The sequence below is a fragment of the Salvelinus fontinalis genome, chromosome 17, assembly GCF_029448725.1.
Source record: "Salvelinus fontinalis isolate EN_2023a chromosome 17, ASM2944872v1, whole genome shotgun sequence".
Taxonomy (NCBI): domain Eukaryota; kingdom Metazoa; phylum Chordata; class Actinopteri; order Salmoniformes; family Salmonidae; genus Salvelinus; species Salvelinus fontinalis.
In genome coordinates, this window is record NC_074681.1 from 7,083,147 (window position 1) to 7,110,280 (window position 27,134).

The following is a 27,134-nucleotide window of genomic DNA, read 5'->3' on the forward strand; positions in this document are numbered from 1 at the left end:
TGGTGTTTCTGCTGGTCCTGACCTGTACGAAGTGGACCTAATGTCAGGGCTGGTGTTTCTGCTGCTCCTGGCCTGTACAAAGTGGACCTAATGTCAGGACTGGTGTTTCTGCTGGTCCTGACCTGTACGAAGTGGACCTAATGTCAGGACTGGTGTTTCTGCTGGTCCTGACCTGTATGAAGTGGACCTAATGTCAGGGCTGGTGTTTCTGCTGGTCCTGACCTGTACGAAGTGGACCTAATGTCAGGGCTGGTGTTTCTGCTGGTCCTGACCTGTACGAAGTGGACCTAATGTCAGGGCTGGTGTTTCTGCTGGTCCTGACCTGTATGAAGTGGACCTAATGTCAGGGCTGGTGTTTCTGCTGGTCCTGACCTGTACGAAGTGGACCTAATGTCAGGGCTGGTGTTTCTGCTGGTCCTGACCTGTATGAAGTGGACCTAATGTCAGGGCTGGTGTTTCTGCTGGTCCTGACCTGTACGAAGTGGACCTAATGTCAGGGCTGGTGTTTCTAATGGTCCTGTCCTGTACGAAGTGGACCTAATGTCAGGGCTGGTGTTTCTGCTGGTCCTGGCATGGTTTCAATACCTTTTCCGAAATCTTGTGATCATGAACGCGCAGGGTCAAAGGACACTTTGATAGTAAATAAACTTCATAGCTTTCATTGGTACGGTTATCAACATGACTTTGGTTGTGGAAAGCAGAAATGCCAGGTTTAAGGTTATAGTGGATATGGCGAAATAGTTATTGAGAGTAACAGATGTTACTGTCAAAATGGTTGTTGACATGCTGAATAATCCTAAATGTGGATTATTTCAGTATTGAATTAGTTGGGATTATACTTTTTTTTAAATATATATATTTTTTCTTATTACAGAATTTGTCAGACCACGATTAATTTCACACTCCAGCACAGTAGGTGGCGGCATGCACCTTCAACGTTTGTTTGCGGACCGTGATATCATCAAACAAGAAGAAGCAGGAAGCAACTACGTCGTCTGAGGGCGATAGCTCTTCCTGTAGTAACATGGCTAGCTGCTGTTCCCTGAAACTATTGACACTTTTCAGCCTGATTATTGTTCCTGCCTCGGTGGAAAGTAATAATATTGAGGTAAATATATATAGCACCTTTTTTCTTAGCGATAGTCGTTCAAAAAAATATTCGGTTCACCTTGCTGTTTAATCACTACTGCTTGCTAATCTAGTTAGCTAGCTAACGTTAATACACCTGTCTGATCTTGTTCTGTCGTTTGTACATTTGCAACAACGACTACTTTCACTATGGTCCACTCTATATGTCCAGTCAGACTATTTAAAAAGACAGTAAGGAACTGTAGCTTTTTGGACCAATTCTTCAGGGAGGTACTAGAGATGATTTTGAGGAGATGTGGAATCGTATTAATGCCCACTGTGTACATTGTCGATGGGCCGCACGGGGCATTCTGGGTAAACTCCGGGACCAACCCTGTTTATCCAGCAGTGGTATGTAGGGTGGTATGTTGCTGGCATTTTGAAGCATCATTTTATCCTTCACTTGTTTGTAACAATTGCTAATACTTTGGCCACTTTGTATTTGTAGTCAATTTCGTTCTGAAGTTATCGACAATCGCACATAGCCTAAACATCTTGATTCTATGTTTCGGGGAAATATGTAGTGAATAATGTGACTGGGAAATGAAAAAGCATCCGTCGCATTGACCAGCGCTAGCTAGCCACCACTCTCCATAGTCTGTTTTTATATGTCCTTGTGTACTGGTCAATACAATGGTAGCCAGCCTAACGAAATACCCGTTCTTTTTTGAAATAATGCAGGCTGAAGCTGGTAAATTCTTCAGCAGTGGACACACAAACAATTGGGCAGTTTTGGTGAGTAATTATGCAAGCACACTTAAATCGTAATTTAAAAAAAAAATAAGTTGTTGAATTTTGTTTCTTCTCCATTAACATTTTATTAAAATGTAACTTTGTCCTTTTCCCCTTAGGTGTGCACATCCAGATTCTGGTTCAACTATCGTCATGTGGCCAACACACTATCTGTGTACCGTAGTGTCAAGAGACTGGGCATCCCAGACAGGTAACTAACTGTTACCCTGTCTCTGTACCGTAGTGTCAAGAGACTGGGCATCCCAGACAGGTAACTAACTGTTACCCTGTCTCTGTACCGTAGTGTCAAGAGACTGGGCATCCCAGACAGGTAACTAACTGTTACCCTGTCTCTGTACCGTAGTGTCAAGAGACTGGGCATCCCAGACAGGTAGCTAACTGTTACCCTGTCTCTGTACCGTAGTGTCAAGAGACTGGGCATCCCAGACAGGTAACTAACTGTTACCCTGTCTGTGTACCGTAGTGTCAAGAGACTGGGCATCCCAGACAGGTAACTAACTGTTACCCTGTCTCTGTACCGTAGTGTCAAGAGACTGGGCATCCCAGACAGGTAACTAACTGTTACCCTGTCTCTGTACCGTAGTGTCAAGAGACTGGGCATCCCAGACAGGTAGCTAACTGTTACCCTGTCTCTGTACCGTAGTGTCAAGAGACTGGGCATCCCAGACAGGTAACTAACTGTTACCCTGTCTCTGTACCGTAGTGTCAAGAGACTGGGCATCCCAGACAGGTAACTAACTGTTACCCTGTCTCTGTACCGTAGTGTCAAGAGACTGGGCATCCCAGACAGGTAACTAACTGTTACCCTGTCTCTGTACCGTAGTGTCAAGAGACTGGGCATCCCAGACAGGTAGCTAACTGTTACCCTGTCTCTGTACCGTAGTGTCAAGAGACTGGGCATCCCAGACAGGTAACTAACTGTTACCCTGTCTGTGTACCGTAGTGTCAAGAGACTGGGCATCCCAGACAGGTAACTAACTGTTACCCTGTCTCTGTACCGTAGTGTCAAGAGACTGGGCATCCCAGACAGGTAACTAACTGTTACCCTGTCTCTGTACCGTAGTGTCAAGAGACTGGGCATCCCAGACAGGTAGCTAACTGTTACCCTGTCTCTGTACCGTAGTGTCAAGAGACTGGGCATCCCAGACAGGTAACTAACTGTTACCCTGTCTCTGTACCGTAGTGTCAAGAGACTGGGCATCCCAGACAGGTAACTAACTGTTACCCTGTCTCTGTACCGTAGTGTCAAGAGACTGGGCATCCCAGACAGGTAGCTAACTGTTACCCTGTCTCTGTACCGTAGTGTCAAGAGACTGGGCATCCCAGACAGGTAACTAACTGTTACCCTGTCTCTGTACTGTAGTGTCAAGAGACTGGGCATCCCAGACAGGTAGCTAACTGTTACCCTGTCTCTGTACTGTAGTGTCAAGAGACTGGGCATCCCAGACAGGTAGCTAACTGTTACCCTGTCTGTGTACCGTAGTGTCAAGAGACTGGGCATCCCAGACAGGTAGCTAACCATACAACACCAGTCCAAGTACCACGGAGAGGGGGGGGGGGGGGGGGGGTCAGTGCCCTAGCATCCTGTTCGCCCCGTCCCCCGTACGCTTGTTCACATTTTCTAAACGTTCTCAAAACACCTGTCACCGATATTCACACATTTACTCACTACAACACATAGTGAATTTAACTTAATGTCAGTCAGGGGACAACACTACATAATGATCTGTATGGGGACATGTGAGTGAGGCGGTGTGTACTGATAACAGCTGCCATATGTGATATGCACGTGAAGAGGATACTATTGGCCCGGTGCATACAAGAGAATAGTGGTTGTTGCTTAAATTCAACTGATTGTATAAACATTTTCTAACAGGCGCCGGCAGTTTCTTTAGATCGGTAGTTGATTGTATCATATGAAACGGTATTCTGAAATGTTGGTATCATGATGTTTTGGTAACGTGATGTTACTGTGGTACCGGTATACCATGCAACACTAGTCTGTAACAGTTATGGACCACAGGGTCTGTCTCTGTCTGACAGAGCGACGCTCCACCACAGGGTCAAAGATGGACATGTTATAACTGGTCCCTCCCTCCCTCCCTACCTTCTCTCCAGTCACATAGTTTTGATGCTGGCCGACGACATGGCGTGTAACCATAGAAACCCGAAGCCGGCCACGGTTTTCAGTCACAAGAACATGGAGCTCAACGTGTACGGAGATGACGTGGAGGTGGATTACCGTGGTTACGAGGTGAGTGTGTTTTAACTTGGGAGCTCAACGTCTACGGAGATGACGTGGAGGTGGATTACCGTGGTTACGAGGTGAGTGTGTTTTAACTTGGGAGCTCAACGTCTACGGAGATGACGTGGAGGTGGATTACCGTGGTTACGAGGTGAGTGTGTTTTAACTTGGGAGCTCAACGTCTACGGAGATGACGTGGAGGTGGATTACCGTGGTTACAAGGTGAGGGTGTTTTAACTTGGGAGCTCAACGTGTACGGAGATGACGTGGAGGTGGATTACCGTGGTTACGAGGTGAGGGTGTTTTAACTTGGGAGCTCAACGTCTACGGAGATGACGTGGAGGTGGATTACCGTGGTTACGAGGTGAGTGTGTTTTAACTTGGGAGCTCAACGTGTACGGAGATGACGTGGAGGTGGATTACCGTGGTTACGAGGTGAGTGTGTTTTAGCTTGGGAGCTCAACGTGTACGGAGATGACGTGGAGGTGGATTACCGTGGTTACGAGGTGAGTGTGTTTTAACTTGGGAGCTCAACGTGTACATCGTAGAATACACCTCTCGGATTTGTTATTTTTAACTGCACAAATGTTGTACCACAAAAATACAGCCCATTGAATCAAGCTAGTGGATGTTTTTTGTGTGATATTCCAAATGTCTATTTTTTTCTTCCTTCTGTTGTTTTATGAGCATTTGTCCGCTTGTTCTCATGCTGTCTATTTGGTCTCGTCTCCTTCTGTTTTGTGTGCACCTTCCATTTACACCAGAGAGCAGTATACAGTGCATTTTGGAAGTATTCAGACTCCTTGACTTTTTCCACATGTTACGTTACAGCCTTATTCTAAAATGGATTAAATTGTTTTTTTCCTCATCAATCTACAAACAATACCCCACAATGACATCACAATACCCCACAATGACATCACAATACCCCACAATGACATCACAATACCCCACAATGACATCACAATACCTCACAATGACATCACAATACCTCACAATGACATCACAATACCTCACAATGACATCACAATACCCCACAATGACATCACAATACCCCACAATGACATCACAATACCCCACAATGACATCACAATACCCCACAATGACATCACAATACCCCACAACGACATCACAATACCCCACAATTTTATCACAATACAGCTATAATCTAATGAATTCAGGGCTTGTGAAGTTATACCTCTGCTAAATACAAGCCTTCCACAACACTAATGATGTAATTATTTTTATCAAAATATTTTAACCAGATTTTTTTTGTTTTTGTTGCAATAATCAGTGATCTGCCTTTCAAGCCTGATAATTCCCTTTTTGTTCCAATTGTAACTAGAATCATAAACATTCACTAAAAGTGACTAACTTATTGTAGCAGGCCTTTTCCTCTGCTTCCTGGCTGATGTTTTGGTCACTTTTGAATGCTGGCGGTGCTCTCACTCTAGTGGTAGCATGAGACGGAGTCTACAACCCACACAAGTGGCTCAGGTAGTGCAGCTCATCCAGGATGGCACATCAATGCGAACTGTGGCAAAAAGGTTTGCTGTGTCTGTCAGCGTAGTGTCCAGAGCATGCAGGCGCTACCAGGAGACAGGCCAGTACATCAGGAGACGTGGAGGAGGCCGTAGGAGGGCAACAACCCAGCAGCAGGACCGCCAGCAGGACCGCTACCTCCGCCTTAGTGCAAGGAGGTGCACTGCCGGCGCCCTGCAAAATGACCTCCAGCAGGCCACAAATGTGCATGTGTCTGCTCAAACGGTCAGAAACAGACTCCATGAGGGTGGTATGAGGGCCCGACGTCCACAGGTGGGGGTTGTGCTTACAGCCCAACACCGTGCAGGACGTTTGGCATTTGCCAGAGAACACCAAGATTGGCAAATTCGCCACTGGCGCCCTGTGCTCTTCACAGATGAAAGCAGGTTCACACTGAGCACATGAGCACATGTGACAGACGTGACAGAGTCTGGAGACGCCGTGGAGAACGTTCTGCTGCCTGCAACATCCTCCAGCATGACCGGTTTGGCGATGGGTCAGTCATGGTGTGGGGTGGCATTTCTTTGGGGGGCCGCACAGCCCTCCATGTGCTCGCCAGAGGTAGCCTGACTGCCATTAGGTACCGAGATGAGATCCTCAGACCCCTTGTGAGACCATTGCTGACACATGCACATTTGTGGCCTGCTGGAGGTCATTTTGCAGGGCTCTGGCAGTGCACCTCCTTGCACTAAGGCGGAGGTAGCGGTCCTGCTGCTGGGTTGTTGCCCTCCTACGGCCTCCTCCACGTCTCCTGATGTACTGGCCTGTCTCCTGGTAGCGCCTGCATGCTCTGGACACTACGCTGACAGACACAGCAAACCTTTTTGCCACAGTTCGCATTGATGTGCCATCGTGGATGAACTGCACTACCTGAGCCAGTTGTGTGGGTTGTAGACTCCGTCTCATGCTACCACTAGAGTGAGAGCACCGCCAGCATTCAAAAGTGACCAAAACATCAGCCAGGAAGCATAGGAACTGAGAAGTGGTCTGTGGTCACCACCTGCAGAATCACTCCTGTTTTGGGGGGTGTCTTGCTAATTGCCTATAATTTCCACCTTTTGTCTATTCCATTTGCACAACAGCATGTGAAATTTATTGTCAATCAGTGTTGCTTCCTAAGTGGACAGTTTGATTTCACAGAAGTGTGATTGACTTGGAGTTACATTGTGTTGTTTAAGTGTTCCCTTTATTTTTTTGAGCAGTGTATATAAATATTACATTTACATAAGTATTCAGACCCTTTACTCAGTACTTTGTTGAAGCATCTTGACGGATGGATCATGTCTATCCTGGTGTTAATCTATTTCCACGGTGAATACTGACCGACTACAGGGGTTCATGGTGTTGCCGTCAGGGGAAACGTAACAGCCTGGGAATGATTGTGTGCTCTCTCTCTCTGTCTCTCTCTCTCTCTCTCTCTCTGTCTCTCTCTGTCTCTCTCTGTCTCTCTCTGTCTCTCTCTCTCTCTCTCTCTCTCTGTCTCTCTCTGTCTCTCTCTCTGTCTCTCTCTCTGTCTCTCTCTCTGTCTCTCTCTGTCTCTCTCTCTCTCTGTCTCTCTCTCTCTGTCTCTCTCTCTCTCTGTTTTCAGGTGACCGTTGAGAACTTCCTCCGTGTTCTGACGGGACGACTGCCTCCCAGCACCCCGCGGTCCAAACGCCTTCTCTCTGACGACCACAGCAACATCCTCATCTACCTCACTGGTACGCACACGCCAGGCACACACACACGCAGACACACACATATAAACACACGGATGCACGCACATATACAGTGGGGAGAACAAGTATTTGATACACTACCGATTTTGCAGGTTTTCCTACTTACAAAGCATGTAGAGGTCTGTAATTTTTATCATAGGTACACTTCAACTGTGAGAGACGGAATCTAAAAAAAAAATCCAGAAAATCACATTGTATGATTTTTAAGTCATTAATTGGCATATATATATATATATATATATACATACATACATACATACATACATACATACAGATGCGTGCACAGTACTTTGATTGATGTATTGATTGATTGATAGGTCACGGTGGGAACGGCTTCCTGAAGTTCCAGGACTCTGAAGAGATCAGCAACGTGGAGCTGGCCGACGCCTTTGAACAGATGTGGACGAAGAGAAGGTAGGAGAGGGAGAGGAGGAGGAGGGCGGGAGAAGGTAACCGAGGAGGAGGGGGGGAGATGGTGACTGAGGAGGAGGGTGGAGAGGAGGGGAGAAGGTAACCGAGGAGGAGGAGAGAAGGTAACCGAGGAGGAGGGGGTGAGAAGGACAGAGGGGGTAACGTTGGAGGACGAACAAAAAACGTCACAAAATGTCATGTATGCAGGAACTGTACCCAACTATTTCGGTTGGGAAGCATGCGGCCTCCTTAATAGTCAGTCAAGAGGAGGAAGTGAGGGGGGAGGTGAGGGAGTGTCTGATAAAACCGTGGTGACGCCAGCCACTACAGCCTGGCTAATGCCCTGATTACACACATTCACTCACTACAGTCTTGATCTGTCTAATTAGCATCACCGTGACTTTGTCACCTTCTGGCCCGCAGTGCTTTCATGAGGAGGTTTAACACACACGAAGACACACACACACACACACACACACACACACACACACACACACACACACACACACACACACACACACACACACACACACACACTCCAGGGATAAAGGACGTGGGAACATAAGTAGCTCTGTCCTATTTAGCTAGCTTGCTGTTGCTAGCTAATTTGTCCTATTTAGCTAGCTTGCTGTTGCTAGCTAATTTGTCCTATTTAGCTAGCTTGCTGTTGCTAGCTAATTTGTCCTATTTAGCTAGCTTGCTGTTGCTAGCTAATTTGTCCTATTTAGCTAGCTTGCTGTTGCTAGCTAATTTGTCCTATTTAGCTAGCTTGCTGTTGCTAGCTAATTTGTCCTATTTAGCTAGCTTGCTGTTGCTAGCTAATTTGTCCTATTTAGCTAGCTTGCTGTTGCTAGCTAATTTGTCCTATTTAGCTAGCTTGCTGTTGCTAGCTAATTTGTCCTATTTAGCTAGCTTGCTGTTGCTAGCTAATTTGTCCTGGGATATAAACATTGAGTTGTTATTTTACCTGAAATGCACAAAGTCCTCTACTCCGACAATTAATCCACACATAAAACGGTCAACCGACTCGTTTCTAGTCATCTCTCCTCCTTCCAGGCTTTTTCTTCTTTGAACTTATATGGTGATTGGCATCTGAACTTTCATAGTGTTACCATGACGACCGACATGTAATGTAACAAAATGTGGAAAGTCAAGGGGTCTTAGTACTTTACAAATGCACTGTATTTATTTGGACTGTGAGGCTAAAAACCGATTATGGATAATCATGAATGAATCTTGAAAAATTATGTGTGAATGTTATATGAAATATCATACCCCCAAGACATGCTTACCTCTCACCATTACAATAACAGGGGAAGTTAGCATACCCCCACGACATGCTAACCTCTCACCATTACAATATCAGGGGAATTTAGCACACCCCCAAGACATGCTAACCTCTCACCGTTACAATAACAGGGGAATTTAACATACCCCCAAGCCATGCTAACCTCTCACCATTACAATATCAGGGGAAGTTAGCATACCCCCAAGCCATGCTAACCTCTCACCATTACAATAACAGGGGAAGTTAGCATACCCCCACGACATGCTAACCTCTCACCGTTACAATAACAGGGGAATTTAACATACCCCCAAGCCATGCTAACCTCTCACCATTACAATATCAGGGGAAGTTAGCATACCCCCAAGCCATGCTAACCTCTCACCATTACAATAACAGGGGAAGTTAGCATACCCCCACGACATGCTAACCTCTCACCATTACAATATCAGGGGAAGTTAGCACACCCCCAAGACATGCTAACCTCTCACCGTTACAATAACAGGGGAATTTAACATACCCCTAAGCCATGCTAACCTCTCACCATTACAATAACAGGGGAAGTTAGCATACTCCCAAGACATGCTAACCTCTCACCATTACAATAACAGGGGAAGTTAGCATACCCCCAAGACATGCTAACCTCTCACCATTACAATAACAGGGGAGGTTAGCATACTCCCAAGACATGCTAACCTCTCACCATTACAATATCAGGGCAAGTTAGCATACCCCCAAGACATGCTAACCTCTCACCATTACAATATCAAGGGAAGTTAGCATACCCCCAAGACATGCTAACCTCTCACCATTACAATATCAAGGGAAGTTAGCATACCCCCAAGACATGCTAACCTCTCACCATTACAATAACAGGGGAGGTTAGCATGTCTTGGGGGTTTGATATTTATGCCTCTGTAACATTCTCATTCATTCAGGACTATCTGTAATCATGGTGGCATCCAAATTTATGTAGAAGTGTTCAGAATCCTATTGTATTCTTATTTACATTAAAATTACACAATACATTATTTACCATTCATTTCTGAATAATAATAAATAATAAATAAATAATCTGAAACACAACCAAAACAAACAGCAAATGCATCCAACAAGTTTGTATAGTCACACGCTAGATGAAAACATTGCATGCTGGGAATATGGGACCGAATACTCAACTTTGTCGCCTCATAAGACATTTGATCTCAAATTCAAAATGCTGGAGTATAGAGACAATTTACGTTTTAGCTTCACTGTTAACATATATATGTGTCTGTCTGTGTGTTTACAGGTACAATGAGCTGCTGTTCATTATTGATACTTGTCAGGGAGCCTCCATGTATGAGAGATTCTACTCTCCTAACCTCATGGCCCTGGCCTCCAGTCAAGTTGGAGAAGATTCCCTGTCGGTAAGTAACCAGAACATACACCTGGCCTCCAGTCAAGTAGGAGTAGTAAGATGGTGTTGACATGGTAGTAGCTCCATGTTGTCCTCTATGGTGTTGACGTGGTAGTAGCTCCATGTTGTCCTCTATGGTGTTGTTGACGTGGTAGTAGCTCCGTGTTGTCCTCTATGGTGTTGACGTGGTAGTAGCTCCGTGTTGTCCTCTATGGTGTTGACGTGGTAGTAGCTCCGTGTTGTCCTCTATGGTGTTGACGTGGTAGTAGCTCCGTGTTGTCCTCTATGGTGTTGACGTGGTAGTAGCTCCATGTTGTCCTCTATGGTGTTGTTGACGTGGTAGTAGCTCCGTGTTGTCCTCTATGGTGTTGACGTGGTAGTAGCTCCATGTTGTCCTCTATGGTGTTGACGTGGTAGTAGCTCCATGTTGTCCTCTATGGTGTTGTTGACGTGGTAGTAGCTCCGTGTTGTCCTCTATGGTGTTGACGTGGTAGTAGCTCCGTGTTGTCCTCTATGGTGTTGTTGACGTGGTAGTAGCTCCATGTTGTCCTCTATGGTGTTGACGTGGTAGTAGCTCCATGTTGTCCTCTATGGTGTTGTTGACGTGGTAGTAGCTCCGTGTTGTCCTCTATGGTGTTGACGTGGTAGTAGCTCCGTGTTGTCCTCTATGGTGTTGACGTGGTAGTAGCTCCGTGTTGTCCTCTATGGTGTTGACGTGGTAGTAGCTCCATGTTGTCCTCTATGGTGTTGACGTGGTAGTAGCTCCATGTTGTCCTCTATGGTGTTGACGTGGTAGTAGCTCCGTGTTGTCCTCTATGGTGTTGACGTGGTAGTAGCTCCATGTTGTCCTCTATGGTGTTGTTGACGTGGTAGTAGCTCCGTGTTGTCCTCTATGGTGTTGACGTGGTAGTAGCTCCGTGTTGTCCTCTATGGTGTTGACGTGGTAGTAGCTCCGTGTTGTCCTCTATGGTGTTGACGTGGTAGTAGCTCCGTGTTGTCCTCTATGGTGTTGACGTGGTAGTAGCTCCATGTTGTCCTCTATGGTGGTGTTGACGTGGTAGTAGCTCCGTGTTGTCCTCTATGGTGTTGACGTGGTAGTAGCTCCGTGTTGTCCTCTATGGTGTTGACGTGGTAGTAGCTCCGTGTTGTCCTCTATGGTGTTGTTGACGTGGTAGTAGCTCCATGTTGTCCTCTATGGTGTTGTTGACGTGGTAGTAGCTCCATGTTGTCCTCTATGGTGGTGTTGACGTGGTAGTAGCTCCGTGTTGTCCTCTATGGTGGTGTTGACGTGGTAGTAGCTCCGTGTTGTCCTCTATGGTGTTGACGTGGTAGTAGCTCCATGTTGTCCTCTATGGTGTTGACGTGGTAGTAGCTCCGTGTTGTCCTCTATGGTGTTGTTGACGTGGTAGTAGCTCCGTGTTGTCCTCTAAGTTGGTGTTAACAATCCTCGCTCCGATCCAGTCTCCATACAACCGCTTTACCTACAACCGCTGTGATTATCATTGAACGTTTGAACATCTTAAAGAACGATCTGACCTTAATGGCCATGTACTCTGTTATAATCTCCACCCGGCACAGCCAGAAGAGGACTGGCCACCCCTCAGAGCCTGGTACCTCTCTAGGTTTCTTCCTAAGTTCAAGCCTTTCTAGGGAGTTTTTTTCCCTAGCCACCGTGCTTCTACACCTGCATTGCTTGGTGTTTGGGGTTTTATGCTGGGTTTCTGTATAATCTGCTGATGTAAAAAGGGCTTCCTCAATACATTAGATTCGATAAGAGTTCCTATGTATTAAACAGCATTTATTGTTCTGTTATTCCAGCACCAGCCAGACCTGGCCATCGGGGTCCACCTGATGGACAGGTATACATTCTACCTGTTGGAGTTTCTAGAGGATATTCACCCTGCTAGCACCGCTAACATGAATGATCTGGTGAGTCTCTCGCACGCTCTCCACCTCTCTTTGGCCCTTCTCTGGTTGTGGGGTTAGTCCTAAAGGGGGTAAAGCTGGGGTTAGTCCTAAAGGGGGTAAAGGTGGGGTTAGTCCTAAAGGGGGTAAAGGTGGGGTTAGTCCTAAAGGGGGTAAAGGTGGGGTTAGTCCTAAAGGGGGTAAAGCTGGGGTTAGTCCTAAAGGGGGTAAAGCTGGGGTTAGTCCTAAAGGGGGTAAAGCTGGGGTTAGTCCTAAAGGGGGTAAAGCTGGGGTTAGTCCTAAAGGGGGTAAAGCTGGGGTTAGTCCTAAAGGGGGTAAAGCTGGGGTTAGTCCTAAAGGGGGTAAAGCTGGGGTTAGTCCTAAAGGGGGTAAAGCTGGGGTTAGTCCTAAAGGGGGTAAAGCTGGGGTTAGTCCTAAAGGGGGTAAAGCTGGGGTTAGTCCTAAAGGGGGTAAAGCTGGGGTTAGTCCTAAAGGGGGTAAAGCTGGGGTTAGTCCTAAAGGGGGTAAAGCTGGGGTTAGTCCTAAAGGGGGTAAAGCTGGGGTTAGTCCTAAAGGGGGTAAAGCTGGGGTTAGTCCTAAAGGGGGTAAAGCTGGGGTTAGTCCTAAAGGGGGTAAAGCTGGGGTTAGTCCTAAAGGGGGTAAAGCTGGGGTTAGTCCTAAAGGGGGTAAAGCTGGGGTTAGTCCTAAAGGGGGTAAAGCTGGGGTTAGTCCTAAAGGGGGTAAAGCTGGGGTTAGTCCTAAAGGGGGTAAAGCTGGGGTTAGTCCTAAAGGGGGTAAAGCTGGGGTTAGTCCTAAAGGGGGTAAAGCTGGGGTTAGTCCTAAAGGGGGTAAAGCTGGGGTTAGTCCTAAAGGGGGTAAAGCTGGGGTTAGTCCTAAAGGGGGTAAAGCTGGGGTTAGTCCTAAAGGGGGTAAAGCTGGGGTTAGTCCTAAAGGGGGTAAAGCTGGGGTTAGTCCTAAAGGGGGTAAAGCTGGGGTTAGTCCTAAAGGGGGTAAAGCTGGGGTTAGTCCTAAAGGGGGTAAAGCTGGGGTTAGTCCTAAAGGGGGTAAAGCTGGGGTTAGTCCTAAAGGGGGTAAAGCTGGGGTTAGTCCTAAAGGGGGTAAAGCTGGGGTTGGTCCTAAAGGGGGTAAAGCTGGGGTTGGTCCTAAAGGGGGTAAAGCTGGGGTTGGTCCTAAAGGGGGTAAAGCTGGGGTTGGTCCTAAAGGGGGTAAAGCTGGGGTTGGTCCTAAAGGGGGTAAAGCTGGGGTTGGTCCTAAAGGGGGTAAAGCTGGGGTTGGTCCTAAAGGGGGTAAAGGTGGGGTTGGTCCTAAAGGGGTTAACGGTGGGGTTGGTCCTAAAGGGGTTAACGGTGGGGTTGGTCCTAAAGGGGGTAACGGTGGGGTTGGTCCTAAAGGGGGTAACGGTGGGGTTGGTCCTAAAGGGGGTAACGGTGGGGTTGGTCCTATTGGGGGTAACGGTGGGGTTGGTCCTAAAGGGGGTAAAGGTGGGGTTAGTCCTAAAGGGGGTAAAGGTGGGGTTAGTCCTAAAGGGGCTAAAGGTGGGGTTAGTCCTAAAGGGGCTAACGGTGGGGTTAGTCCTAAAGGGGCTAACGGTGGGGTTAGTCTTAAAGGGGGTAAAGGGGGGTTAGTCCTTTTTCAGCAAGACAGATCTTCCAACGGTGGGGGAGTGGCAATCTTTACCAAGGATCATCTTTAGTGCTCGGTTGTCTCCTTCATCTTGAGACCGAGACGGGGCATCTTGAGACCTGATGGGGGAGAGAGACGGGGAGTCTTGAGACCTGATTGGGGGGGGAGAGACGGGGAGTCTTGAGACCTGACTGGGGGGGAGAGACGGGGCGTCTTGAGACCTGATTGGGGGGGAGAGACGGGGAGTCTTGAGACCTGATTGGGGGGGAGAGACGGGGCGTCTTGAGACCTGATGGGGCCCTGGTCATAAGTAGTGCATCGTATAGGGAATAGGGTTCCATTTGAGATGTGAGACCGTGTTTAGAGAACCCTGCTGTAAAACCTAGAGAACCCTGCTGTAAAACCTCCTAGAGTTGGGTTTGATAAAGATTTATTTGACAGTTGTGTTCCAGTTTAAGGTGTCTCCTAATAGTCAGTGTGTGTTCCAGTTTAAGGTGTGTGTTCCAGTTTAAGGTGTGTCCTAATAGTCAGTGTGTGTTCCAGTTTAAGGTGTGTCCTAATAGTCTGTGTGTGTTCCAGTTTGTGTGTCCTAATAGTCAGTGTGTTCCAGTTTAAGGTGTGTCCTAATAGTCAGTGTGTTCCAGTTTAAGGTGTGTCCTTATAGTCAGTGTGTGTTCCAGTTTAAGGTGTGTCCTAATAGTCAGTCTGTTCCAGTTTAAGGTGTGTCCTAATAGTCTGTGTGTGTTCCAGTTTGTGTCTCCTAATAGTCAGTGTGTTCCAGTTTAAGGTGTGTCCTAATAGTCAGTCTGTTCCAGTTTAAGGTGTGTCCTAATAGTCAGTGTGTTCCAGTTTAAGGTGTGTCCTAATAGTCAGTGTGTGTTCCAGTTTGTGTCTCCTAATAGTCAGTGTGTTCCAGTTTAAGGTGTGTCCTAATATTCCGTGTGTTCCAGTTTAAGGTGTGTCCTAATAGTCAGTGTGTTCCAGTTTGAGGTGTGTCCTAATATTCCGTGTGTGTTCCAGTTTAAGGTGTGTCCTTATAGTCAGTGTGTGTTCCAGTTTGAGGTGTCTCCTAATAGTCAATGTGTTCCAGTTTAAGGTGTGTGTTCCAGTTTGAGGTGTGTCCTAATATTCCGTGTGTGTTCCAGTTTGAGGTGTGTCCTAATATTCCGTGTGTGTTCCAGTTTGAGGTGTGTCCTAATATTCCGTGTGTGTTCCAGTTTGAGGTGTGTCCTAATATTCCGTGTGTGTTCCAGTTTAAGGTGTGTCCTAAGAGTCAGTGTGTGTCCACTCCGGGCCACCGTACAGACCTTTTCCTCCGGGACCCCGGTAACGTCCTCATCACCGACTTCTTTGGTAGTGTCCGCAAAGTAGAGATCACCATGGAAACCATCAACCTGACAGCTCCCATGGTGCATCTGGCTGTGGAAAGGTAAGATTTCCTGTTATTGTTGTTGGAGTAAAGTCACTTCACACATCAAATGTTAGCGGGAAGAAATTACTGTACTGTCCTCTACAACCAAAGGTTAACAGAAACCAAGATAATTTTTTTTTATTAATTTGACTAATTTTAAAGGAGCCACAGTAATAAACAGAGCCACTTTTACAGTTTTTCAATATAAATTATTATACAAAACTCTTGCAACCAATAGAATGTTATACTTTATGAACTGGGTGGTTTGAGCCCTGAATGCTGATTGGCTGACAACCGTGGTATATCAGACTAGTATACCACGGGTATGACAAAACATTTATTTGTACATTTCTCATTATGTTGGTAATCAGTTTATAATAGCAATAAGGCACCTCAGGGGTTTGTGGTATGTTGCCAATATACCACGGCTACGGGCTGTATCCAGGCACTCCGCATTGCGTCGTGCCTGAGAACAGCCCTTAGCTGTGGTATATTTCGCTAGGTATTACTGCACTGTTGGAGCTAGAAACACAAGCATTTAGCTAGATATTACTGCACTGTTGGAGCTAGAAACACAAGCATTTAGCTAGATATTACTGCACTGTTGGAGCTAGAAACACAAGCATTTAGCTACGTATTACTGTTGGAGCTAGAAACACAAGCATTTAGCTACGTATTACTGTTGGAGCTAGAAACACAAGCATTTAGCTACGTATTACTGTTGGGGCTAGAAACACAAGCATTTAGCTACGTATTACTGTTGGAGCTAGAAACACAAGCATTTAGCTACGTATTACTGTTGGAGCTAGAAACACAAGCATTTAGCTACGTATTACTGTTGGAGCTAGAAACACAAGCATTTAGCTAGATATTACTGTTGGAGCTAGAAACACAAGCATTTAGCTAGATATTACTGCACTGTTGGAGCTAGAAACACAAGCATTTAGCTAGATATTACTGCACTGTTGGAGCTAGAAACACAAGCATTTAGCTAGATATTACTGCACTGTTGGAGCTAGAAACACAAGCATTTAGCTACGTATTACTGTTGGAGCTAGAAACACAAGCATTTAGCTACGTATTACTGTTGGAGCTAGAAACACAAGCATTTAGCTACGTATTACTGTTGGAGCTAGAAACACAAGCATTTAGCTACGTATTACTGTTGGAGCTAGAAACACAAGCATTTAGCTAGATATTACTGTTGGAGCTAGAAACACAAGCATTTAGCTAGATATTACTGCACTGTTGGAGCTAGAAACACAAGCATTTAGCTAGATATTACTGCACTGTTGGAGCTAGAAACACAAGCATTTAGCTAGGTATTACTGTTGGAGCTAGAAACACAAGCATTTAGCTACGTATTACTGTTGGAGCTAGAAACACAAGCATTTAGCTACGTATTACTGTTGGAGCTAGAAACACAAGCATTTAGCTACGTATTACTGTTGGAGCTAGAAACACAAGCATTTAGCTAGATATTACTGTTGGAGCTAGAAACACAAGCATTTAGCTACGTATTACTGTTGGAGCTAGAAACACAAGCATTTAGCTACGTATTACTGTTGGAGCTAGAAACACAAGCATTTAGCTAGATATTACTGTTGGAGCTAGAAACACAAGCATTTAGCTACGTATTACTGTTGGAGCTAGAAACACAAGCATTTAGCTACGTATTACTGTTGGAGCTAGAAACACAAGCATTTAGCTAGATATTACTGTTGGAGCTAGAAACACAAGCATTTAGCTACGTATTACTGTTGGAGCTAGAAACACAAGCATTTAGCTACGTATTACTGTTGGAGCTAGAAACACAAGCATTTAGCTAGATATTACTGTTGGAGCTAGAAACACAAGCATTTAGCTACGTATTACTGTTGGAGCTAGAAACACAAGCATTTAGCTAGATATTACTGCACTGTTGGAGCTAGAAACACAAGCATTTAGCTACGTATTACTGTTGGAGCTAGAAACACAAGCATTTAGCTAGATATTACTGTTGGAGCTAGAAACACAAGCATTTAGCTACGTATTACTGTTGGAGCTAGAAACACAAGCATTTAGCTACGTATTACTGTTGGAGCTAGAAACACAAGCATTTAGCTAGATATTACTGTTGGAGCTAGAAACACAAACATTTAGCTACGTATTACTGTTGGAGACAGAAACACAAGCATTTAGCTACGTATTACTGTTGGAGCTAGAAACACAAGCATTTAGCTAGATATTACTGTTGGAGCTAGAAACACAAACATTTAGCTACGTATTACTGTTGGAGACAGAAACACAAGCATTTAGCTACGTATTACTGTTGGAGACAGAAACACAAGCATTTAGCTACGTATTAGAGCAGACTGTAGGCTTTATACACAGTGTTCAACAGACTGTAGGCTTTATACACACACAGTGTTCAACAGACTGTAGGCTTTATACACACAGTGTTCAACAGACTGTAGGCTTTATACACACAGTGTTCAACAGACTGTAGGCTTGATACACACACAGTGTTCAACATGATAATAATAGTAACACACAGCTGACCCCTGAAACAGCCCGTCATTAAATATAACACTGTGCCAACCAACCACTCACATAATCTCACCCAAAATACTGCCATTTTTATAGTGTTGTGTTCCAGACTTCTCTGTCTCTCTAATGGTGTGTGTGTGTGTCTTATTTAATGTTGTGTGTTTGTCTTATCAGACCAGTCAGTGAGCTGAAGACCGAGAGTCAGTCATACGTGGACCAACTACCAGTGGCTGAGATTATACACCAGGTGAGACACGGTGGATTTCTGCCCACTCGACTGCGGACTCGGTCTAATCTGCCATTGGGCCCTATGTTAAAATAGCGTTCTATTTGGCTTATGCATTCTGCCGTTTCTTCCTAGAAGAATGATACTGCACCCACTATTATTCTATAGTTCCTGTGTTAGCAGTTTCAGCCAGGACCTCACCCCTATATGTTACTGGCTTGTCAGCCAGGACCTCACCTCTCTATGTTACTGGCTTGTCAGCCAGGACCTCACCTCTATATGTTACTGGCTTGTCAGCCAGGACCTCACCTCTATATGTTACTGGCTTGTCAGCCAGGACCTCACCTCTATATGTTACTGGCTTGTCAGCCAGGACCTCACCTCTATATGTTACTGGCTTGTCAGCCAGGACCTCACCCCTATATGTTACTGGCTTGTCAGCCAGGACCTCACCTCTATATGTTACTGGCTTGTCAGCCAGGACCTCACCTCTATATGTTACTGGCTTGTCAGCCAGGATCTCACCTCTATATGTTACTGGCTTGTCAGCCAGGACCTCACCTCTATATGTTACTGGCTTGTCAGTCAGGACCTCACCTCTATATGTTACTGGCTTGTCAGCCAGGACCTCACCTCTATATGTTACTGGCTTGTCAGCCAGGACCTCACCTCTATATGTTACTGGCTTGTCAGCCAGGACCTCACCTCTATATGTTACTGGCTTGTCAGCCAGGACCTCACCTCTATATGTTACTGGCTTGTCAGCCAGGACCTCACCTCTATATGTTACTGGCTTGTCAGCCAGGACCTCACCTCTATATGTTACTGGCTTGTCAGCCAGGACCTCACCTCTATATGTTACTGGCTTGTCAGCCAGGACCTCACCTCTATATGTTACTGGCTTGTCAGCCAGGACCTCACCTCTATATGTTACTGGCTTGTCAGCCAGGACCTCACCTCTATATGTTACTGGCTTGTCAGCCAGGACCTCACCTCTATATGTTACTGGCTTGTCAGCCAGGACCTCACCTCTATATGTTACTGGCTTGTCAGCCAGGACCTCACCTCTATATGTTACTGGCTTGTCAGCCAGGACCTCACCTCTATATGTTACTGGCTTGTCAGCCAGGACCTCACCTCTATATGTTACTGGCTTGTCAGCCAGGACCTCACCTCTATATGTTACTGGCTTGTCAGCCAGGACCTCACCTCTATATGTTACTGGCTTGTCAGCCAGGACCTCACCTCTATATGTTACTGGCTTGTCAGCCAGGACCTCACCTCTATATGTTACTGGCTTGTCAGCCAGGACCTCACCTCTATATGTTACTGGCTTGTCAGCCAGGACCTCACCTCTATATGTTACTGGCTTGTCAGCCAGGACCTCACCTCTATATGTTACTGGCTTGTCAGCCAGGACCTCACCTCTATATGTTACTGGCTTGTCAGCCAGGACCTCACCTCTATATGTTACTGGCTTGTCAGCCAGGACCTCACCTCTATATGTTACTGGCTTGTCAGCCAGGACCTCACCTCTATATGTTACTGGCTTGTCAGCCAGGACCTCACCTCTATATGTTACTGGCTTGTCAGCCAGGACCTCACCTCTATATGTTACTGGCTTGTCAGCCAGGACCTCACCTCTATATGTTACTGGCTTGTCAGCCAGGACCTCACCTCTATATGTTACTGGCTTGTCAGCCAGGACCTCACCTCTATATGTTACTGGCTTGTCAGCCAGGACCTCACCTCTATATGTTACTGGCTTGTCAGCCAGGACCTCACCTCTATATGTTACTGGCTTGTCAGCCAGGACCTCACCTCTATATGTTACTGGCTTGTCAGCCAGGACCTCACCTCTATATGTTACTGGCTTGTCAGCCAGGACCTCACCTCTATATGTTACTGGCTTGTCAGCCAGGACCTCACCTCTATATGTTACTGGCTTGTCAGCCAGGACCTCACCTCTATATGTTACTGGCTTGTCAGCCAGGACCTCACCTCTATATGTTACTGGCTTGTCAGCCAGGACCTCACCTCTATATGTTACTGGCTTGTCAGCCAGGACCTCACCTCTATATGTTACTGGCTTGTCAGCCAGGACCTCACCTCTATATGTTACTGGCTTGTCAGCCAGGACCTCACCTCTATATGTTACTGGCTTGATGCCATTCTCCAGGTTCTGTTCATGTAATAATTGATGATTAATGTTTAATGTGTACTCAATTTGAAAGTGTACAGGGAAGTGGTCTGGTCCATTTTAGACTTAATGTATGTAATGAGGTAATTATGAGGACGCCAATTATATTTGTAGACCAGTTATGTGGTTACTTGTCATTGGATGTGCCAGAGATTGGCTTAGAGGATATAAGTGCCTGTTTGGGGGGTGTCTGGGTAGATTGGTTTTGGTGACAGTAGCTGTTTGAGAGATTTCTGGGTAGATTGGGTTATGTGATGGGGGTTTCTGGGTAGATTGGGTGTGGTGATAGTGGCTGTTTGAGCCAGGTACACCCCCAGCCTGTAAGACCTGTAGAAGATACAGGATAAGCCTGTTTATTTAGTTTGAGAAGTAAGTCCATTGTCTACCTGTTTGTCCTTGAAATATTCATTCACTATCACTATTGAACACTGTAAAGAACAAATCTCAGTTCCTGTTGGGTCATGTTGATGGCAGAGTCAGGATTTGGCTTTAAGCAGCAGGACTCTATGTCCCCATCCTGCCTGGTGTCAACGGTCCAGGCTGGTGGCGGTGGTGTAACGCTGTGGGTCCTGCCTGGTGTCAACGGTCCAGGCTGGTGGCGGTGGTGTAACGCTGTGGGTCCTGCCTGGTGTCAACGGTCCAGGCTGGTGGCGGTGGTGTAACGCTGTGGGTCCTGCCTGGTGTCAACGGTCCAGGCTGGTGGCGGTCGTGTAACGCTGTGGGTCCTGCCTGGTGTCAACGGTCCAGGCTGGTGGCGGTGGTGTAACGCTGTGGGTCCTGCCTGGTGTCAACGGTCCAGGCTGGTGGCGGTGGTGTAACGCTGTGGGTCCTGCCTAGATGGGTGTACCTAATAATACTGTTCAGTAACTGTTGTATTTCAGGAAGATAGACACACAGACCTGGGAAGCTCTCACACAGCACCTCGATGGGCGTGGCTCTCTTGGTGTCACCTATCTTCTGATAGTGGTGTAACGCTGTGGGGAATGCTTTCCTGTCACACGTTAGGTCCCGTGATACCAACTGAACAAGGTTGCCATGCCACAAATAATTCAGGATATTCTAGAGGCGAAAGGGGGGGGTCCGACCCGGTACTAGATACCCTATAAACACACTGTTTACCCTATAAACACACTGTTTACCCTATAAACACACTGTTTACCCTATAAACACACTGTTTACCCTATAAACACACTGTTTACCCTATAAACACACTGTTTACCCTATAAACACACTGTTTACCCTATAAACACACTGTTTACCCTATAAACGCACTGTTTACCCTATAAACGCACTGTTTACCCTATAAACGCACTGTTTACCCTATAAACGCACTGTTTACCCTATAAACGCACTGTTTACCCTATAAACGCACTGTTTACCCTATAAACGCACTGTTTACCCTATAAACGCACTGTTTACCCTATAAACGCACTGTTTACCCTATAAACGCACTGTTTACCCTATAAACGCACTGTTTACCCTATAAACGCACTGTTTACCCTATAAACGCACTGTTTACCCTATAAACGCACTGTTTACCCTATAAACGCACTGTTTACCCTATAAACGCACTGTTTACCCTATAAACGCACTGTTTACCCTATAAACGCACTGTTCTATTATGCTTCTTTAACTTGTATGCCAAGTGGATTCCAATAGTGGTATGTTGAACTACGTATTGATTATGGCCGTACAATTAGGAAGAATGTGTTGTTGTTTTTCACCCGTTCTCTATATTGTACGACATCCCATTTTTGATGTATTTCTGCATATGTACCAAGATGTCTTGTCTGTGTTCCCCGTCGTGTAGAAACCGAAGCAGAGGGACTGGCACCCTCCGGACGGTTTCATCCTGGGTCTGTGGACTCTCATCCTCCTGGTCTTCTTCAAGACGTACGGCGTCAAGCACCTTAAGCACATCTTCTAACCCCCTGACCTTTTAACCCCTGACCTCTGACCCACTTCTGCTCCTTGTGCAGTTTTGCACAAGTTCACTTGGCTTCCTAGATTTGAGGAGAGGACTGGCGTAGGACTCATGGTGAATACTCTAAAGCGCAGGCTTTTATCCATCCAGTTATTTTAAATGCACGGGGGGAGGAGTGCACAACTGCACACTTCAGGATAAAGGACAGACAGTTGGGACGCAGTGTTTGGCGAGCTCCCAATCTTTCTCTGGATTACGAGAAGACTACAAAGACATTATTAACAGGGAAAGAATGACGCAGTCTTGTGTGGAAATTGCCTTTCTAGTTATTCTATGGTTATTAACATTATCGAAGGGGCACTCTGTGATTGGTACATCCATTTTGTTATTGTTTGAAGAACAGATTGTCCCTTTTAACATCATTGTTTGTGTTTGAACTCTGAACTGTGTTGGAGAGAATGTGATGACACAACACTGACCTCACCAAAGACACACATTGTTGTGCCTTTCTGGACATAAACATTACTCTGTAACTACTGCTGTTTATTATCCTGTACATAAACATTACTCTGTAACTACTGGTGTTTATTATCCTGTACATAAACATTACTCTGTAACTACTTGTTACTGCTGGTGTTTATTATCCTGGACATAAACATTACTCTGTAACTACTGCTGTTTATTATCCTGTACATAAACATTACTCTGTAACTACTGGTGTTTATTATCCTGGACATAAACAGTACTCTGTAACTACTGGTTACTACTGGTGTTTATTATCCTGGACATGAACAGTACTCTGTAACTACTGGTTACTGCTGGTGTTCATTATCCTGGACATAAACATTACTCTGTAACTACTGGTTACTGCTGGTGTTCATTATCCTGGACATAAACATTACTCTGTAACTACTGGTTACTACTGGTGTTTATTATCCTGGACATAAACAGTACTCTGTAACTACTGGTTACTACTGGTGTTTATTATCCTGGACATAAACATTACTCTGTAACTACTGGTGTTTATTATCCTGGACATAAACATTACTCTGTAACTACTGGTTACTGCTGGTGTTTATTATCCTGGACATAAACAGTACTCTGTAACTACTGGTGTTTATTATCCTGGACATAAACATTACTCTGTAACTACTGGTTACTGCTGGTCTTCATTATCCTGGACATGAACAGTACTCTGTAACTACTGGTTACTGCTGGTGTTTATTGTCCTGGACATAAACATTACTCTGTAACTACTGGTGTTTATTATCCTGGACATAAACAGTACTCTGTAACTACTGGTTACTACTGGTGTTTATTATCCTGGACATAAACATTACTCTGTAACTACTGATGTTTATTATCCTGGACATAAACATTACTCTGTAACTACTGGTTACTACTGGTGTTTATTATCCTGGACATAAACAGTACTCTGTAACTACTGGTGTTTATTATCCTGGACATAAACATTACTCTGTAACTACTGGTTACTGCTGGTGTTTATTATCCTGGACATAAACAGTACTCTGTGACTACTGGTTACTGCTACTGTGTATTATCCTGGACATAAACATTACTCTGTAACTACTGGTTACTGCTGGTGTTCATTATCCTGGACATAAACAGTACTCTGTAACTACTGGTTACTGCTAGTGTTTATTATCCTGGACATAAACATTACTCTGTAACTACTGGTTACTGCTAGTGTTTATTATCCTGGACATAAACATTACTCTGTAAATACTGGTGTTTATAATCCTGGTCATAAACATTACTCTGTAATTACTGGTGTTTATTATCCTGGACATAAACATTACTCTGTAACTACTGGTTACTGCTGGTCTTCATTATCCTGGACATAAACATTACTCTGTAACTACTGGTTACTACTGGTGTTTATTATCCTGGACATAAACATTACTCTGTAACTACTGGTTACTGCTGGTGTTTATTATCCTGGACATAAACATTACTCTGTAACTACTGGTGTTTATTATCCTGGACATAAACAGTACTCTGTAACTACTGGTTACTGCTGGTCTTCATTATCCTGGACATAAACATTACTCTGTAACTACTGGTTACTACTGGTGTTTATTATCCTGGACATAAACATTACTCTGTAACTACTGGTTACTGCTGGTGTTTATTATCCTGGACATAAACATTACTCTGTAACTACTGGTGTTTATTATCCTGGACATAAACAGTACTCTGTAACTACTGGTTACTACTAGTGTTTATTATCCTGGACATAAACAGTACTCTGTGACTACTGGTTACTGCTGGTCTTCATTATCCTGGACATAAACATTACTCTGTAACTACTGGTTACTACTGGTGTTTATTATCCTGGACATAAACAGTACTCTGTAACTACTGGTTACTGCTGGTGTTTATTATCCTGGACATAAACATTACTCTGTAACTACTGGTGTTCATTATCCTGGACATGAACAGTACTCTGTAACTACTGGTTACTGCTGGTGTTTATTATCCTGGACATAAACAGTACTCTGTAACTACTGGTGTTTATTATTCTGGACATAAACATTACTCTGTAACTACTGGTGTTTATTATCCTGGACATAAACATTACTCTGTAACTACTGGTGTTTATTATCCTGGACATAAACAGTACTCTGTAACTACTGGTGTTTATTATCCTGGACATAAACAGTACTCTGTAACTACTGGTGTTTATTATTCTGGACATAAACATTACTCTAACTACTGGTTACTGCTGCTGTTTATTCTAGATTTAATGTATGGGATCTGACTGGTGAATGGGTTTAGAGTTAAAACGCAACTAAAGATAAAAGGATGGAAGCAACAATCCAATGTTTGTTGTATTTTTTTTTTTATTGTTGCATGGTTTAGAATTAAAGAGGGAGAGCGGAAAAGGAAACTGAGAATAAAATAAAGGAGTTAAAATAGTGGAAAGCAGTGGTCCTTCTCAGGAGAGCAGACGGATGTGTTCTTTGAGATGGTTGATTGTCTAATTTGATGTCTTTAAGGAAATGTGTGTATATTCTTTATTCCTTTTACTTTGTCTCTGGCAGCAGAGTTGTCTATTTGACCGTTCTTCCTCATATCTATAATTAAATTGATGGGACTGAAAGGCACTGAATTGAGGCTGATAAGAATGTCATTTATTTAAGAGTATGCTGCTCTGCATATTTCAGCACTAGGCTTTTGGCTTAAGTGCTACTCAGAACTGTAGTGATTCGTTCCAAATGGCTCCCTATTCCCTACGGAACCAGGGTGCATAGGGCTCTGGTCAAAAAGTAGTGCACTATATAGGGTGCCATATCAAATCAAACTTTAATCGTCACTTGCGCCGAATACAACAAGTGTAGACTTTACCGTGCAATGCTTACTTACAAGCCCTTAAACAACAGTGCAGTTCAAGAAGAAAATATTTACCAAGTAGGCTAAATAAAAAGTAACACAATAAGAATAGAGGCTACATACAGGGGGCACCGGTACCGAGTCAGTGTGGAGGCTCTATATACAGAGGGCACTAGTACCGAGTCAGTGTGGAGGCTCTATACAGGGGGTACCGGTACAGAGTCAATGTGGAGGCTATATACAGGGGGTACTGGTACCGAGTCAGTGTGGAGGCTATATACAGGGGGTACCGGTACCGAGTCAGTGTGGAGGCTCTATACAGGGGGTACCGGTACCGAGTCAGTGTGGAGGCTCTATACAGGGGGTACCGGTACCGAGTCAGTGTGGAGGCTCTATACAGGGGGCACCGGTACCGAGTCAGTGTGGAGGCTCTATACAGGGGGTACCGGTACCGAGTCAGTGTGGAGGCTATATACAGGGGGCACCGGTACAGAGTCAATGTGGAGGCTATATACAGGAGGTACCAACACAGAGTCAATGTGGAGACTATATACAGGGGGTACCGGTACTGAGTCAATGTGGAGGCTATATACAGGGTGTTACGGTACAGAGTCAATGTGGAGGCTGTATACAGGGGGCACCGGTACAGAGTCAATGTGGAGGCTAGATACAGGGGGTACCGGTACAGAGTCAATGTGGAGACTATATACAGGGGGTACCGGTACAGAGTCAATGTGGAGACTATATACAGGGGGTACCGGTACAGAGTCAATGTGGAGGCTATGTATACATGGGGCACCAGTACCGAGTCAGTGTGCAGGGGTACAGGTTAGTTGAGGTAATATGTACATGTAGGTGGGGGTGAAGTGACTATGCATAGATAATAAACAGCCAGTAGCAGCAGTGTACAAAAGAGAGGGGGGGATGTAAATTGTCCGGTGGCGATTTTATTAATTGTTCTGCAGTCTAATGGCTTGGGGGTGGAAGCTGTTTAGAAGCCTCTTGGTCCTAGACTTGGCGCTCCGGTACCGCTTGCCGTGCGGTAGCGGAGAGAACAGTCTATAACTTAGGTGACTGGAGTCTCTGACAATTTTATGGGCTTTCCTCTGACACTGCCTATTATATAGGTCCTGGATGGCAGGAAGCTTGGTCCCAGTGATGTACTGGGCAGTTCGCACTACCCTCAATAGCGCCTTACCAACGGATGCCGAGCAGAGCATATGTCTCTGGTCTAAAGTAGTGTACTATGTAGGGAATAGGGTGCCATAGGGCTCTGGTCTAAAGTAGTGCACTATATAGGGAATAGGGTGCCATAGGGCTCTGGTCTAAAGTAGTGCGCTATATAGGGCTCTGGTCTAAAGTAGTGCACTATATAGGGAATAGGGTTCTATAGGGCTCTGGTCTAAAGTAGTGCACTATATAGGGCTCTGGTCTAAAGTAGTGCACTATATAGGGAATAG

At 45.2% G+C, this 27,134-nt stretch overlaps 1 protein-coding gene across 1 annotated transcript; it reads left to right on the forward strand.

Annotated features, from left to right (window-relative positions):
* The first annotated feature begins 969 nt into the window (after positions 1-969).
* On the forward strand, positions 970-25,453 carry pigk (phosphatidylinositol glycan anchor biosynthesis, class K). The gene is made up of 11 exons (XM_055866026.1): positions 970-1,108; positions 1,810-1,863; positions 1,980-2,071; positions 4,000-4,135; positions 7,257-7,368; positions 7,704-7,800; positions 10,374-10,491; positions 12,300-12,410; positions 15,284-15,459; positions 18,145-18,217; positions 22,207-25,453. Exons 1-11 carry the CDS (start codon positions 1,025-1,027, stop codon positions 22,321-22,323), a joined length of 1,170 nt encoding a protein of 389 aa, XP_055722001.1. The 5' UTR covers positions 970-1,024; the 3' UTR covers positions 22,324-25,453.
* Positions 25,454-27,134: the final 1,681 nt, after the last annotated feature.